Source organism: Oncorhynchus mykiss, chromosome 5, assembly GCF_057628025.1.
Source record: "Oncorhynchus mykiss isolate SJ-2025 chromosome 5, ASM5762802v1, whole genome shotgun sequence".
In the NCBI taxonomy this organism is placed as follows: Eukaryota; Metazoa; Chordata; class Actinopteri; order Salmoniformes; family Salmonidae; genus Oncorhynchus; species Oncorhynchus mykiss.
Genome location: NC_143026.1, coordinates 236910 through 254421, shown reverse-complemented (window position 1 = coordinate 254421; position 17512 = coordinate 236910). Strand labels below are relative to the sequence as shown.

Genomic DNA, 17512 nt, shown 5'->3' with positions numbered 1-17512 from the left:
AACAGAACCATTATTTTAAAAGCATGGGAACCAGTTAATAACGTTATTTTACATTCCAGGCATTTGTTTCTAATCCCACAAAAAGAAAAACAAAGCTCCTATGCAAAGCCCTCACTGTCAGTAAAACATATTCCAGTGTCTGCCTGAAAACTTTGACTGAGCATGTTTAGGCTGCCTTCCCCTACCCCTTCTGAAGCAGAGGCTACTGTACTGACAGGACAAGCTTTTTTTAATGTATTTAACCTCTATTTAACCAGGTCGGCCAGTTGAGAACAAGTTCTCATTTACAACTGCGACCTGGCCAAGATAAAGCAAAGCAGTACGACAGAGAGTTACACACGGGATAAACAAATGTTGTCAATAACACAATAGAATAACCTATATATTTTGTGTGCAAATGTAACGGATGTGAAACGGCTAGCTTAGTTAGCGTGGGCGCTAAATAGCGTTTCAATCAGTGATGTCACTTGCTCTGAGACCTTGAAGTAGTAGTTCCCCTTGCTCTGCAAGGGCCGTGGCTTTTGTGGAGCGATGGGTAACGACGCTTCGTAGGTGTCAGTTGTTGATATGTGCAGAAGGTCCCTGGTTCGCGCCCGGGTATGGGCGAGGGGACGGTTTAAAATTATACTGTTACACAAAGGTAATAAGATTAGGGAGGTAAGGCAATAAATAGGCCATAGTGGCAAAATAATTACAATTTAGCAATTAAACACGAGTGATAGATGTGCAGAAGATGAATGTGCAAGTAGAGATACTGGGATACAAAAGAGCAAGAGGGTAAGTAATTATATGGAGATGAGGTAGTTGGGTGTGCTATTTAGCAGAGAACTGGAAGGAAAGGCAGCCAAAGGGCGAGTTGGCTTTGGGGCTGACCAGTGAAATATACCTGCTGGAGCGCGTGCGTGCTGCTATGGTGACCAGTGAGCTTTTTACAGTACAAGATTTTTACAGTACAAGATTTTTTACAGTACAAGATTGATTCAGAAGATAGATTTTTAATTAGCTAGACGAGAATGGATTCACTTTTTCAGGGCTAGTTAAGGATACTATAGGCCTAGTTATCACGTTCCCTGTTCGATTTATTAACTACAAAAAAGGTAAGACGTGTTTTTAATGCCGCTGCCCTTCTGGTGCACTTGTCTGTCCATCACACATTTGATCTATCTTAACTGCTCTATCCGCACTGATCGGTGAAGTCATTTAATAGGTTAAATGTGTTTTTTTTAAGTTTATTTGACAGGTTATAAAAAGGAATATATACTGGTACATTTTTTGTTGTTGCTTCAAACCAGTTCAGAACTTTATTTTGCTGGTCAGAAGAGTTGAACAAAACAATTGTAAAATAATTTGTTCCAAACCCTGCTTTCTACTCTAGGAATGCTAACAAGTTGTTTTGTTGGCCAAGTACATGGATGTCATAAACAGGTAAAAACTAGGCCTAGTGATCTACAGGTTAGTTCTACAAAATGTGATGGGTTTGACAAATGTGATAAACAATCCATTTAAAAGGATACCACTAGGAGACATTGATCACACAGAAGTAAACAGTGTTTTAATGTGAATTTGCCCAGGTTTAAGCATATCCAAAATTCAGATACAAGAACAAAGCTTAAAAAATACAATGGATAAAATATTTTGTTTGCAATGCTTCTACAATAATTATTCAAGAACATAATAGCATTTTATCCACATGGAATTAACAAGGCGGTTGTATGATCCGAAGGTCCATGACTGGACAGGCTTCCATTATGTTCTCACCAACCTCTAGAGGGAGAGACTGGAGCAGCTTGAAATTAAGACAAAAACTCACTTGAGTTTACAGTTACAAGAGAAAATTATATCAGCGAGGGGACCAGACTTGTATACAGTGTATATTTTCAAACCTTTGTGGCCAATGAAAAGCTCAGTTGGAATTCCTGTCATGTTTTGGAGCAACTGAATGTTGCCATTGCTTAGGTCTATTAATCACTGATGAGTCAGAGATAACACTAAGTCAGGCAACACAAAATCAGTTAACACAAACCACAAGCAACAACCACAAGCAACACAAACCAGTCAGGCAACAATCAGGCAACACAGCCACAAGCAACACAAACCAGTCAACCACAAGCAACACAAACAAGTCAGGCAACAATCAGGCAACAAACCACAAGCAACACAGCCACAAGCAACACAAACAAGTTAGGAAACAGAGTGCATCACCACACTAATCAGTCATAACAGCATGTATCACCATATAAACTAGACAGGCCAGGATACCACAGCATAGTACCACAGCATATGTATTTATATAAGAAGTCCTATTGTATAGTAGTTAACACTAGTAGTACTAGCGCATGTAGTTTATATGAATAGTACTACAGTATATAGTTGGTAATATAAATAGTACTAAAGTTTTTAGTTGCTCGTATTAAAAGTACTACAGTATATAGTTGTTTATATGAATAGTACTTCAGTATACTGTATACAGTAGTCGTGTATATAATTATTTGGTTTATATGAATAGTACTACAATATATAGTTTACATGAAGAGTACTACAGTATATAGTTGTTTATATGACGAGTACTACAGAATATAGTTATTTATATATGTACCAGGGGTGGAGCCAATGAAAAGGCCTAGCTCTGATGTTGGACAATAACATTCACTTTGATCTAAGGCACTCAGCAGCACAATAGGGATAGTCATGCAATCCTAAGTATGCAAGACGAAACCTGTTTTGACGAACACTACAGCCTGTATAAAACAGTGTTTATTTTCAAACCTCAATCCCCAGCGGATGCTTTCTGTTGCCAATGAAAAACACTGTTGGACTGACTGGTTTACCAGCGTTGAAATTCCTGTCATGTTTTGGAGAAAATGTGTTAAATGTTTCCACTCCTTAGGTGTGTCTTTCAATCACTTGTCCTGAGTCAGATAACACTAACAGTCAGGCAACTAACCAGTCAGGCCAGGCTCTAAAGGAGGTAAGCCAGTCAGGCCAGGCTCAAACGGAAGGAAATTGTTGAGAAATTTCATTTTTATGTAACCTTTAATATTGGGGTTTAACTAGGCAAGTCAGTTGAGAACAAATTCTTATTTAAAATGACGGCCTACCCCGGCCAAACCCTAACGACCCTGGGCCAATTGTGCGCCGCCCTATGGGACTCCTAATCATGGTCGGTTGTGATACAGCCTGGAATCGAACCAGGGTCTGTAGTGACACCTTTAGCACTGAGATGCAGTGCCTTAGACTGCTGCACCACTCTGGAGTAACGACTTTTCAAATAAGTCACGTTACGTTCGCTGACAGTTTGTTAGCATAGAACTGTATAGCGTATCATAACAGCAGTTGCTTGTAGGTACCGTATGTTAGCTAGCTACTAATACAAACTTGCCAGTATATTAACTATATGCTATCTTTGCTTAGCTAAGTGGTATAGCCGTTGTGGGTTCTCAATGAAGTCGTAAAACGTCTAGCTAGTAATTTGTTAGCTATGCTAACAAGAAGTTGTATAGCAACAGCATCAACTACAGATAGACAGGTGAAGCGCTAGTACAATCAACTGAAAGGATACCGGTAATTTACAGTATACTAAAAATCAACAAACAGTATATAGTATGTAATATACACTTATTAAGTATGTAGTATACAGTTTGTTAGTATTCGAACACAGCTATCGCCAAAAACAGTCGTCCCACCATATATGTATTTCTATTAGTACCGCAGCATAGTTGTTTATATAAGTAGTGCTATGGTATAGTAGTTAACACTAGCGCATGTAGTTCAAATGAAGAGTACTACAGTATATAATTGTTTATACTGGGGATAAAGCCGGATGAAGGGGATGTGCTCTGATGTTGGACCGTCAACCAAACCTACAAGAAGAGTGTGACAATGACATTAAAATCCCAGAGAACAGACATTCAGTTCACTAGACATGTTAAAGACTTCAGAAACTTTAAAACATTTATACAAATTGTTTTAACTACTGTAAATAACATCATACCAGTTTTTTTCTTAACATGAAATTCATGTTTGTGGCATGAGTTATGGTTCACTTATTGCTAATTATTGTGTGAGAACGTGGTTGAATGTCCTACCTTGATGGTGCTACAGAATGTCTTTCTCTAAACCACTTGAATCCTTGGCTGCAGCTTTCCTATAACGACACAAACATTAGCACAAGTGTTCCAGGTACAGGAGGACCGTTTCACCATACGTTCAGTTGGCTGTATTTATATTTAATGATGATAATAATTCTATAGTTACCACCTTTTGACCTTGACCCTCTGCCTGATGAACGCAATGAGGAAGGAGACGATGAGGATGCCAACGATAAAGGCCACTACCCCCAGGGTGAGCGGAACACCGATTGCCTCATTGACACTCTCATGGCAGAACTCTCCTCTGTACCCCAGGATACACTCACAGGTGGTGGCCTGTCCCTGAACCACACAGTGACCATGTCCTTTACACAGCTGGACAGCACAGGACTGCAGGTCCAGGCCACGCACCACACCATCGTCCAGGTGGAGGGTTACGGTGGGAGAGATAGCCATGACGTCGGCTGAGCCTCAGGTCACACCAGGGTAGCTGGGGATGGAGCAAAGACCTAAAGCCTTAACATACAGTATGTATAGTACCATCTATACCATGTGTTATAAAATGTCTAAAAACTTGTTTTCGCTTTGTCATTTGATTTTGTGTGTAGATAAATGTTTTTATTCAATTTTAGAATAAGGCTGTAACTTAAAATGTGGAAAAAGGGTCTGAATACTTTTCGAACGCACTGTATCCTCATTATGGCTGAGCAAACAGCTAGACTAGAAGACATGCTCTGTAGTTATGGCTGAGCAAACAGCTAGACTACAAGACATATGCTCTGTAGTTATGGCTGAGCAAACAGCTAGACTAGAAGACATGCTCTGTAGTTATGGCTGAGCAAACAGCTAGACTAGAAGACATGCTCTGTAGTTATGGCTGAGCAAACAGCTAGACTAGAAGACATGCTCTGTAGTTATGGCTGAGCAAACAGCTAGACTAGAAGACATGCTCTGTAGTTATGGCTGAGCAAACAGCTAGACTAGAAGACATATGCTCTGTAGTTATGGCTGAGCAAACAGCTAGACTAAAAGACATATGCTCTGTAGTTATGGCTGAGCAAACAGCTAGACTAGAAGACATATGCTCTGTAGTTATGGCTGAGCAAACAGCTAGACTAGAAGACATATGCTCTGTAGTTATGGCTGAGCAAACAGCTAGACTAAAAGACATATGCTCTGTAGTTATGGCTGAGCAAACAGCTAGACTAGAAGACATATGCTCTGTAGTTATGGCTGAGCAAACAGCTAGACTAGAAGACATGCTCTGTAGTTATGGCTGAGCAAACAGCTAGACTAGAAGACATATGCTCTGTAGTTATGGCTGAGCAAACAGCTAGATTAGAAGACATATGCTCTGTAGTTATGGCTGAGCAAACAGCTAGATTAGAAGACATATGCTCTGTAGTTATGGCTGAGCAAACAGCTAGACTAGAAGACATATGCTCTGTAGTTATGGCTGAGCAAACAGCTAGACTAGAAGACATATGCTCTGTAGTTATGGCTGAGCAAACAGCTAGATTAGAAGACAGGTGTGCTTATGGCTGAGCAGAGCTAGATTTGAAGACATATGTACTGTAGTTATGGCCGAGCAGACAGTTAGAAGACAGATACATTTATGGCTGAGCAGAAAGCTAGATATGAAGACAGATGTAGCTAAGGCTGATCAGACATCTAGATTAAAAGACCGATGTAGCCTAGTTATGCTTGAGCAGCTTGGAAGCACCCAGTCAATCAGGTTCAACAGGATCACAGACCTTAAACAATGGCTCCAGGTGAAAAACTGACACCCAAGGCAGGAATGGTGGAGAACATTACATACCAACACATCTCTAAAAAGGTTACTTACTAGTATTAGAGTGTAGAGAAGACTAACCAGTCAGGGCGTAGAAAATGCTTCTTTAAAAGAGGATACCTTGGTTTAATCTGGGATATGCATCTGAATTTACACTGCTTCTATAGAGGTGTTCAGAGAGAGAGAGAAACTTTCCTTTACAAAATAAATCAGGAACAGGAAGGAGACGAGCACCTAACCCAAGCTCTGTGAATAGCTGAAAACAGGAACTATCAGCTCAGCTAGAGCCAACTACCCCTCCCTGCTGGGAGGCAGTCACACAGACACTCACTGAAATGCTGCAGAGAAAACGGACTGCCTGTGTAAAGACAGTCTAATTCTGATCTTCATTTCACTAATTGGTATTTTGACCGCTCTGAAAAAGCTCTGACGTGAAAAGATCTGATTGGTCAAAAGACCAATTAGTCTACAATTATATATAAAAAAAAATTTTTTCAATATCAGGAAGCCACAGACACAGGAATGAAGAAAACAAACTCATGCAAATTTATGCTGAAAAACTGAAATTATGTGCAAATGGGCAGTTGAGAGCTAGAGAATTCAATGGTCAATCCGTTTCTGGGCAGTTCCTTCCACTGGTACTTGATACTGCTCTGTTTTGGCCATTGTGTAGAGTGAGACTAGCGTGTGTTGCATGACCTAATATTGCTGTCTAAGGGTCTTATGTTGTCTGATTAATCAGGCTGTTTTACACAAATCAGCAGTGGTGTAAAAGCGTCCAGTTGTCATACTGGAGTAAAGATACCTTCTTAAAAGTAAATTAATCAAGTAAAAGTCACCCAGAAAAATACTACTTGAGTAAAAGTAAAAAAGTATTTGGTTTTAAATATACTTAAGTATATTTTAGCAATTACATTTACTTTTGATATTTAAGTATCACAAGTATAAATGATTTCAAATTCCTTATAATAAGCAAACATCACAATAGAGAGATACTGCTGCACTTCTAACCTCCTGTCCAATGTATGACCATAGAGACAAATACACATATTTCCCTCAGATTACACAGATCCACAAAGAATTCGGAAAAAAAAAACGATTTTGATAAACTCCCATATCTACTGGGTGAAATTCCACAGTGTGCCATCACAGCAGCAAGATTTGTGACCTGTTGCCACAAGAAAAGGGCAACCAGTGAAGAACAAACACCATTGTAAATACAACCCATATTTATTTTCCCTTGTGTACCCTTAACCATTTGTACATCGTTACAACACTGTATATATACACTTAATGTGACATTTGTAATGTCTTTATTGTTTTGAAACTTCTGTATGTGTAATGTTTACTGTTAATTTTTATTGTTTATTACGTACCTCACTTGCTTTGGAAATGTTAACACATGTATCCCATGCCAATAAAGCCCCATGTGTGTGTGTGTGTGTGTGTGTGTGTGAGAGAGAGTGAGAGAATCGAGTACTTTTGGGCATCAGTGAAAATGTATGGAGTAAAAAGTACTTTTTTTTTTAGGAATGCATTTTAGTAAAAGTTGTCAAAAATAGAAATGGTAAAGTACAGATACCCCCCAAAACAAAGTACTTTACTCCAGTGCAATTCATTGGTTTCATACAGCCTGAACCATTGGAGTGTAAAATAATGGCAATGTTCCTTTCAAGCCAGAATGTTGAATACATTTGATTTAAAACCGACTCTACCGGTTGTCTGTGTGGTTGGTCCTTCAGCTGCTTTTATTAGATGCAAAAAATACACAGGATAGTTTTGTTAACCAGACTTTATTGAGAGATGGTATGTTTGGCATTGCCAGCTGAATGCGAGGAAACTCATTTAAAATGTTCAGTCAGCGGTCAGGTAACTTTCGGCTATTGTTTACATATTATGCAAGTGTTTAAATCATGTGTGTTAGACTGAAAACACACACCGAAATATAAACTGACCGAACCATATACTTAAAGGCACTAAAATAAATGGGGGAACAATACTTTCCTGTAGAGTAAGTTGATATGTAATTGTATTCAACATTCTGTCTTGTATTTATATTTACACAATTTTGCACTGCAAGGTTTCAGACTGTGTACAGTATATGAATTCATTGTGCATTACAGCCTGATTAGTCAGTCAGACAAGGTCTCATGAAGTTATCAGGAACGCGGTCCTAGGCCTTAACTGGTCTGTAACATGATTTAAAAATGTGAATATTTTGCTAGGTTTCCATCCAAAAAGTTGACAGATTTTTATTAAAATATTATAAAACTCAAAGAAAACATGTACATTTTCTGGTTCCAAACTGACTTGATAAAAATCTGTGCATTATGTAGGGCACACAAAGTAATGTTTCACTTAAGTTTATCGACCGAATAAAAAAAATCATAAATTTAACGCGTTTGCATCACATTCAACTGTACGGATAGATTTGTCCCAAATGTTGCGTTAAATAGCCAGTGTGCCTATACTGGTCTTGACACGTGCAGTTTAGCCAAAAGGTAGCAGATACAGTATGGGTAGGCTGTGCGGGTTGTCTCGTCTACATGATATTATTATGGATAAGAGCGAGAATATTTTTATTTGTCAAACAGCAGTCAAGCATCGATCATCATGTCAGCAGAATGCCCTCGATATTCATTGTAAAGGAGCATCTAGATGCACTTTCACTACCCTGTTAAGTTCATAACAAATGATTTAATCTGTTGCCTAATAAACTGCATGGTTTCCTGAGTTGTAGTGGGAGGGCCACACACCATATCAGGTCACTCCAAGTTTACTTCGATAGGATGGTTATAGTATCTATAATTGCGCGTTAAAGCATTTCCACCGCATTTTCTCGCGAAATTAATTTTACCAACACAAAAAGATCACAATGTCGAACAAGAAGATTCTCAGCATTTGATAAATTGTACGGAAACTTCCTGTTTCCATCACAGCGTTTAAAAAAACAAAAACTATGACTTGACTCTTATAACTGGTTGACGTGCGAAATCAGGACCGTGTATTATATACATGTGCTCAGGAGATCGCAAACTTACCGAGTTCAGGGCCAGCTCTTGACCACTTGGTCGTTGACAAAAATAAATATGCACAATCCAAAAATATTTGTAAAAAGCTATTTGAAAGACTTCTGGACTCTTCTCGCTCCCAGACTGCCAACAAATCCTGAGTGCTCACACCTGAGTAATTATCAAGACTTCCTGGAAGAGCACATCACCTAACCTGGTTTCTGCTGCCCCCTGGGGATTTTTATTTATATGATTTAACCTTTATTTAACGAGGCAAAACCCTTGGTCTCATACCTCTCTCAGGCCTGGGAGTTAGAGACAAACTAATGTTAGGTTTCATTGATAGACTTATTTCATCTCTTATATAGGCTCATTTTCCTATGTGACTCTATGCTTATACATGACTCATTCAATATGGCAGCCTGAGCCTCGAGGTTAGAAAAGCGGGTTAGCAACTGGAGGTTTGCCTGTTTGAATCCCAGTGCCGACAGAGGAAAAAAATCTGTCAGGAAGTGAGCCTGCAACCGTAGGGTTGTTGGCGTCAATATCTCAGGTGCCACCTACTGCCTATGTTCCAGTTAGCAAGGAACTTAAAAAACTGCTCGTTGGGTTCTGCAATGTGGCTGCCCTCTGCTCCAGCCTCTCTAACCTAATGTGTGTATTACAGGGGGCTTGGATAAAAGCCTAAATCAAATTTCTGCCGTGGATTTATAATCTGCTAGTAAGTCATGCCCTGTACTAGCCATATTGCCTACATTGTTTAATCTGCCCTTTGGGATAGTTTACATGTTCAGGCTATGAGTTGAGTTGAGTTTATTTTTTATTTTTACAGGGACAGTGCACATTAATCAACGTTTCAGTAAAAGTGCCGGTTTTAGCCAGCCGGCTAATTTTCAACCGCAGTCCCTGGGCAGGTTATTAAAAACAATTACAATATAGACAATAGCAGCATAGAACAAGCAAGACATAGCAACATAGGACAAGCAAGACATAGCATACAGACAGAGCAACATAGGACAAGCAAGACGTAGCATACAGACAGAGCAACATAAAACAAAAAGTAGCAAGACAAAATTCATAAAAGCAACAAAGTGTTTCCACACCTCACAAGCTACAGACAACAGACAACATGGAAAGCGGCAACACACAGCTAGAGACCATGTTCACAAATCTGATTGACCTTTAGCCATGTCTTCAAGCATTTTGTGAAAGTGTGATATGTGGTGCAGTTATGTGTGTCTGATGGCAGTGTATTCCAGACATGGGAAGCTCTCACAGAGAATGCAGATTTACTAAAGGTGCTTTTCCTTAGGGGAACTATACAGTCACCTCTCATGGCAGACCTTGTGGATCTGCTGCCATATGTCTGGGTTTCCTGTTTAACAAAAATATTGAGTGGAGGGGGAGCCAGGCCATTAAGGATCTTGAATACAAGACATGCGTCGGTGTATTGCACAAGATTTTCCCAACTCAAGAGCTCATGCTTTCTAAGGATGTGACAATGATGATGGCTATTGGGCTTCCTATCAAGCACTTTGAGAGACTGTTTGTAGACAGACTGAATAGGTTTTAATGTTGTACAGCAAGCTTGGGCCCAACTAGTCAAGCAGTATGTTAAGTGGGGGAGTATCATAGATTTGAAGTACAGTTTTGCTACCTCTGTAGTCAAACAATTTCGTATAAATCGGAAATTAGCTAGGTTGAATTTGGTTATTTGAATTACCTTTTTCACATGCTTTTTAAAAGAGAGGTTGGAATCAAGTATGATGCCAAGGTACTTAAAATCGGATACCACCTGGAGCTTCTCCCCTGACACAGACATCTGGCTCAGTAGCATCTGTTGCCCTCTTTGTGAAGAACATGCAAACAGTTTTTTTCACATTGAGATGCAAACACGAGTCACTGAGCCATTTTGTAACCTGGACCATTACAGTAGTGAGTTCTTGTGCAGCTTGTTGTTTGCTCTTTGCATGCACATATATCACATGTATATATGTGGTACCCATTGCTTGCTGCCGGCCTATTGCGTATCACATTCACCCAAGATGGCCGGCATAAGTCATCATGTCTAGCCCTCTACCAATATCCCAGCTTGTTTAATTCTTAGAATGCTACCACTAACTATGGCGTTTATACTATAAAGCAATCCGAAGCCCTTCACATGCTAGGATTCATTATATATACACTACTTATACCCTGTATACCTGTGTAGCTCAGTTGGTAGAGCATGGCGCTTGCAATGCCAGAGTTGTGGGTTTGATTACCAAGGGGAACCAGTATGAAAATGTATGGACTTCACAATTACCTCTTTCTCCCCAATTGGTAGTTACAGTCTTATCCCATCGCTGCAACTCACCTACGGAATCGGGGGAGGCCATGCGTCCTCTGAAACACGACCCTGTTAAGCCGCACTGCTCGCTCAACCCAGAAGCCAGACGTACCAATATGTTGGAGGAAACACGGTCCAACTGGCAACCGAGTCAGCTTGTAGGTGACTGGCCCGCCACAAGGAGTTGCTAGAGTGCGATGAAACAAGGAAATCCTTGCCAGCCAAACCCTCACCTAACCCGGACAACGGTGGACCAATTGTGTGCTGCCTCATGCGTCGCCCGGTCACGGCCGGCTGCAAGACAGCCTGGAAACGACCCCGGGTCTGTACTGACACCTCAATAGTGCTTTTGACCACTGCGCCACTCCGTAGGCCTTGGCTATCCCTTCTAATGTATTGACTAATCTGGAAGTTCGAGTGGCGCCCGAGGGGAGGGCCAACCATGCTATTTTGTTTGTTTTTCCCGTTGTTCGTAACTGGTTTTGTACATAATGTTGCTGCTACCGTCTCTTATGACCGAAAACAGCTTCTGGACATCAGAACTGTGATTGCTCACCTAAAACTGGACGAAGAGTTCTTCAATTAGGCGGACGGGAGGGATATACTACTAGACACCCGTCCAGGCCCAGATCCCCGTGTTTCGCTGGAGAAGGAAACTGAGATTTTGTGGAAAAAGATCAGGGTGCCTTGCGAGGATCAGGCGGCTAATCTGCCGTTGCCTTCCGTCCTGCTAGCTAATGTTAAATCGCTGAAAAATAAATGGGACGAGCTGAAAGCATGTATAACCTACCAACGGGACATTAAAAACTAATATCTTATGTTTCACTGAGTCGTGGCTGAACGATGACATTAAGAACATACAGCTGGAGGGATACATGCCATCAGCAAGACAGAACAGCAGCCTCTGGTAAGACACGGGGCAGGGGTTTAGCACTCGTCGTTGGAAGAAGGTGAGTGTGGTAAGTGAATGCGCTGCGTGGTAAGTGTCCATATTTTTAATAGAACACTGATCAAAAACAACAAAGTGAATGAACAAAACAGTTCTGTCTGGTGCAGATACAAACAAACAGAAAACAATCACCCACGAAACACAGGTGGGAAAAGGCTACCTAAGTATGATTCTCAGAGACAACTGACGACACCTGCCTCTGATTGAGAACCATACCAGGCCAAATGCAAAACACAACATTGAAAAACGAACATAGACAACCCACCCCAACTCACACCCTGACCAACCTAAAACAAAGACATGAGAAAAGAACTAAGGTCAGAACGTGCCAAGGGGCCTATGCATTTATGTCAACAAAAGCTGGTGCACGATATCTAAGGAAGTCTCTAGGTTTTGCTCGCCTGGTAGAGTATCTGTCATCATAGATAATAGAGGTCTGTCATAATATAATAGAGACAGTAGATGTAGTTGGTCTGTCATAATATAATAGAGACAGTAGATCTAGCTGGTCTGTCATAATATAATAGAGACAGTATAAAATTAAGTTAGCCCGGCCAGGGCTCCTGTGCTACCACCGAAGTATACTCCTGGGCTACAATATCCAGACCCCTTCTACAGCCGGTACGGGGCATGGAACCTCGCAGATCCTCTATGACTGGAATACCGACATAATCTGCCCGAGGACTCCAACAGGCCCCTCAGGTGCGACGCCCACTGAAGGCCCATTATGCTATCCAGCTAGGCCTGCTAGCTACCTAGAGCTACTTGGAATCCTACTAATTCCACGACTGTTCTATCGATGTCAACGCACAAAGAGGCAAAAACAGACTTACCCCCATCGCGACGTCCCCCAAAGGCTAACTTTCTAGCCCCTGCTATCTGCTTGCTTGCTAACCCGGTCTGCTAACTTGCCTCCCCGGTCTGCTAACTGCTAGCCATTGCTAACTGCTTGCTTGCTAACCCGGTCTGCTAACTGCTTGCTATCCCGGCCTGCTATCTGCTAGCTTGCCCCGGTCTACTAACTGCTAGCTGCCGGCCCTGGCCTGCTAACTGCTAGCTTACCTGCCCGGTCTGTACTGCTAGCCCATGCTAGCCCATGCTAACTGCTTGCTTGCTAACCAGGCCTGCTAACTGCTAGCTACTAGCTTGCTTTACTCCCGGCCTACTAACTGTTAGCATCGGCCTGCTAACTGTCTGAATCGCCGTGTCCCCAGCCAGCCCATCCACTCACTGGACCCATATGTTCACTTGGCTATGCATGCCTCTCTCTAATATCAATATGCCTCTTCCATTACTGTCCTGGTTAGTGATTACCGTCTTATTTCACTGTAGATCCTCTAGCCCTGCTCAAAGTGCCTTAACCAACCATGTTGTTCCACCTCCTACATATGCGATGACATCACCTTGTTTAAATATCTCTAGAGACTATATCTCTCTCTTCATTACTCAATGCCTAGGTTTACCTCCAATGTGCTCACTTCCTACCTTACCTTTGTCTGTGCACTATGCCTTGAATCTATGCTATTGTGCCCAGATACCTGCTCCTTTTACTCTCTGTTCTGAACATGCTAGACGGCCAGTTCGTGTAGTCTTTAGCCGTACCCCTATCCTACTTCTCCTCTGTTCCTCTGGTGATGTGGAGGTTAATGTAGTAGAGACAGTAGACTAGCTGGTCTGCCATAATATGATTGAGACAGTAAATATAGCTGGTCTGTCATAATATATTAGAGACTGTAGATGTAGCTGGTCTTTCATAATAAAGAAGAGACAGTAGATCTAGATTGTCTGTCATGATATAATTGAGACAGTAGATCTAGCTGTAGTATAATATAGACAGACAGTAGGTCTAGCTGGTCTGTCATAATCTAATTGAGACAGTAGATCTAACTGGTCTGTCGTAAAATATTAGAGACAATAGACATAGCTCGTCCGTCATAACAACATTTATACAGTAGATCTAGATGGTCTGTCATATTATAATAGAGACAGCAGATCCAGCTGGTCTGTCATAATATAATAGAGACAGTAGTTCTAGCTGGCGTGTCATAATATAATAAAGACAGTAGAAGTAGCTGGTCGGTCAATATAAATGTGACAGTATATCTATCATAATATATTAGAGACTGTAGATGTAGTTGGTCTGTCATAATATAGTAGAGACAGTAGATCTAGCTCGTCTGTCAAAATATACTAGAGACAGTAAATCTAGCTGGTCTATCATAATATAATAGAGATTGTAGATCAAGCTGGTCTGTCATAACAACATTGAGAGAGCAGATCTTGCTGGTCTGCGATAATTTAATAGAGACCGTAGCTTTAGCTGGTCTGTCATAATAGAAAAGAGACAGTAGATCTTGCTGGTCTGCCATAATATATTTGAGACAGATCTAGCTGGTATTTAAAAAAATATCTGAGATAGTAGATCTAGTTGGTCTGTCATATTATAATACAGACAGGAAATCTAGCTGGTATGCCGTAATATAAAAGAGACAGTAGATCATGCTCGTCTGCCATAATATTTTTGAGACAGAAGATCTTGCTGGTATGTCATAGTATATTAGAGACAGTCGATCTAGCTGGTCTGTCATAACATAATCGAGATAGTAGATCTTGCTGGTCTGTCATAAAATAGTGAAGACAGTAGATCTAGCTGGTCTGTCATAATATAGTAGAGACAGTAGATCTAGCTAGTCTGCCATAATATAGTAGAGGAAGTAGATCTAACTGGTCTGTCATAAAATATTAGAGACAATAGACATAGCTGGTCTGTCATAGTATAATAAATACAGTAGATGTAGCTTGTCTGTCATAATATAATAGAGACAATAGATCTAGCTGGTCTGTCATAATATAATAGAGACAGTAGTTCTAGCTGGTCTGTCATAATATAATTCAGACAGTAGATGTAGCAGGTCCGTCATGAAATATTGACACAGTAGATCTAGATGGTCTGTCATATTATAATGGAGTCAGTAGATCTAGCTGCTCTGTCATAATATAGTAGAGACAGTAAATCTATCTGGTCTTTAGCAATATATTGGGACAATAGATCTAGCTGGTCTGCCAAAATACAATTGAGGTGGTAGATCTAGATGGTCTGTCATAATATAATTGAGGCAGTAGATCTTGTTGGTCTGTCATAATATAATAGAGACAGTAGATCTAGCTAGTCTGTCATAATATACTAGAGACAGTAAATCTAGCTGGTCTTTCGTAGTATAATAGAGAAGGTAGATCTAGCTGGTCTGTCATAATATAATAAATACAGTAGATGTAGCTGGTCTGTCATAATTTAATAGAGATAATAGATCTAGATGGTCTGTCATAATAGAGTTGAGACAATAGATCTAGCTGGTCTGTCATAATATGAGACAGTAAATCTAGCTGGTCTTTCGTAGTATAATTGAGAGAGTAGATCTAGCTCATTATGACAGACCAGATCGATATACTGTCTCTATTGTATTATGACAGACAAGCTAGATCTACTGTCTCTTTTATATTATGACAGACCAGCTAGATCTACTTTCGCTTTGTCTATGTTATATTATGATAGACCAGCTATTTCCACCCACTCTATTACATTATGACAGAATAGCTAGATCTACTGTTTCTATTATATTATGACAGACCAGCTAGATCTACTGTCTCTATGTCTCTATTATATTATGTCAGACCAGCTAGATCTACTGTCTCTATTATATTATGACAGACCAGCTAGATCTACTGTCTCTATTAATATATGACAGACCAGCTAGTTCTACTGTCTTTAGTATATTATGAAAAAACCAGCTAGATCTACTGTCTCTATTATAATATGACAATCCAGCTCTATCTACTATCTCTATGTCTCTATTATATTACGACAGAGTTCTAGATCTGCTGTCTCTATTTTATAATGACAGACCAGCTGGATCTACTGTCTCTATTATATTATGACAGACCAGCTAGATCTACTGTCTCTATGTCTCTAATATATTATGACAGACCAGCTAGATCTACTGTCTCTATGTCTCTATTGTATTATGGCAGACCAGCTACACATGTCTCTATGTCTCTATTATATCATGACAGAGTGCTAGATCTACTGTCTATATTGTATTATGACAGACCAGCTAGATCTACTGTCTCTATTATATTATGACAGACTAGCTAGATCTACTGTCTATTATATTATGACAGACCAGCTAGATCTACTGTCTCTACGTCTCTATTATATTATGACAGACCAGCTAGATCAATGGTCTCTATTGTTTTATGACAGACCAGCTAGATCTACTGTCTCTATTATATTATGACAGACCAGCTAGATCTACTGTCTCTATTATATTATGACAGAGGAGCTAGATCTACTGTCTATAATATATTATGACAGACCAGCTATATCCACCCAATCTATTACATTATGACAGACTAGCTACATCTACTGTCTCTATTATATTATGACAGACCAGCGAAATCTACTGACTATATTATATTATGACAGAGCAGCTAGATCTACTGTCTATTATATTATCAAATCAAATCAAATCAAATTTATTTTATATAGCCCTTCGTACATCAGCTGATATCTCAAAGTGCTGTACAGAAACCCAGCCTAAAACCCCAAACAGCAAGCAATGCAGGTGAAGAAGCACGGTGGCTAGGAAAAACTCCCTAGAAAGGCCAAAACCTAGGAAGAAACCTAGAGAGGAACCAGGCTATGTGGGGTGGCCAGTCCTCTTCTGGCTGTGCCGGGTGGAGATTATAACAAAACATGGTCAAGATGTTCAAATGTTCATAAATGACCAGCATGGTCGAATAATAATAAGGCAGAATAGTTGAAACTGGAGCAGCAGCACAGTCAGGTGGACTGGGGACAGCAAGGAGTCATCATGTCAGGTATTCCTGGGGCATGGTCCTAGGGCTCAGGTCCTCCGAGAGAGAGAAAGAAAGAGAGAATTAGAGAGAGCATATGTGGGATGGCCAGTCCTCTTCTGGCTGTGCCGGGTGGAGATTATAACAGAACATGGCCAAGATGTTCAAATGTTCATAAATGATCAGCATGGTCGAATAATAATAAGGCAGAACAGTTGAAACTGGAGCAGCAGCACAGCCAGGTGGACTGGGGACAGCAAGGAGTCATCATGTCAGGTAGTCCTGGGGCATGGTCCTAGGGCTCAGGTCCTCCGAGAGAGAGAAAGAGAGAAGGAGAGAATTAGAGAACGCACACTTAGATTCACACAGGACACCGAATAGGACAGGAGAAGTACTCCAGATATAACAAACTGACCCTAGCCCCCCGACACATAAACTACTGCAGCATAAATACTGGAGGCTGAGACAGGAGGGGTCAGGAGACACTGT

At 40.5% G+C, this 17512-nt stretch overlaps 1 protein-coding gene across 7 annotated transcripts; it reads right to left on the bottom strand.

The window, feature by feature from the left end:
* Positions 1–1530: 1530 nt before the first annotated feature.
* On the bottom strand, positions 1531–13678 carry LOC110523096 (uncharacterized). Of its 7 annotated transcripts, none has more exons than XM_090236595.1 (5): positions 13660–13678; positions 5935–6041; positions 4258–4578; positions 4086–4144; positions 1531–3860 (listed from the first exon to the last, which is right to left on the bottom strand). In XM_090236595.1, the coding sequence occupies exons 3-4, from the start codon at positions 4542–4544 to the stop codon at positions 4096–4098; spliced, it is 336 nt and encodes a 111-aa protein (XP_090092721.1). In that variant the 5' UTR covers positions 4545–4578; positions 5935–6041; positions 13660–13678; the 3' UTR covers positions 1531–3860; positions 4086–4095. The 7 variants fall into 7 exon arrangements, with proteins under 7 accessions (XP_090092721.1, XP_090092720.1, XP_090092722.1 ...); XM_090236594.1 differs by lacking the exon at positions 13660–13678 and adding an exon at positions 13484–13555; XM_090236596.1 differs by lacking the exon at positions 13660–13678 and adding an exon at positions 8922–9096 and having other exon boundaries at positions 4258–4597.
* Positions 13679–17512: the final 3834 nt, after the last annotated feature.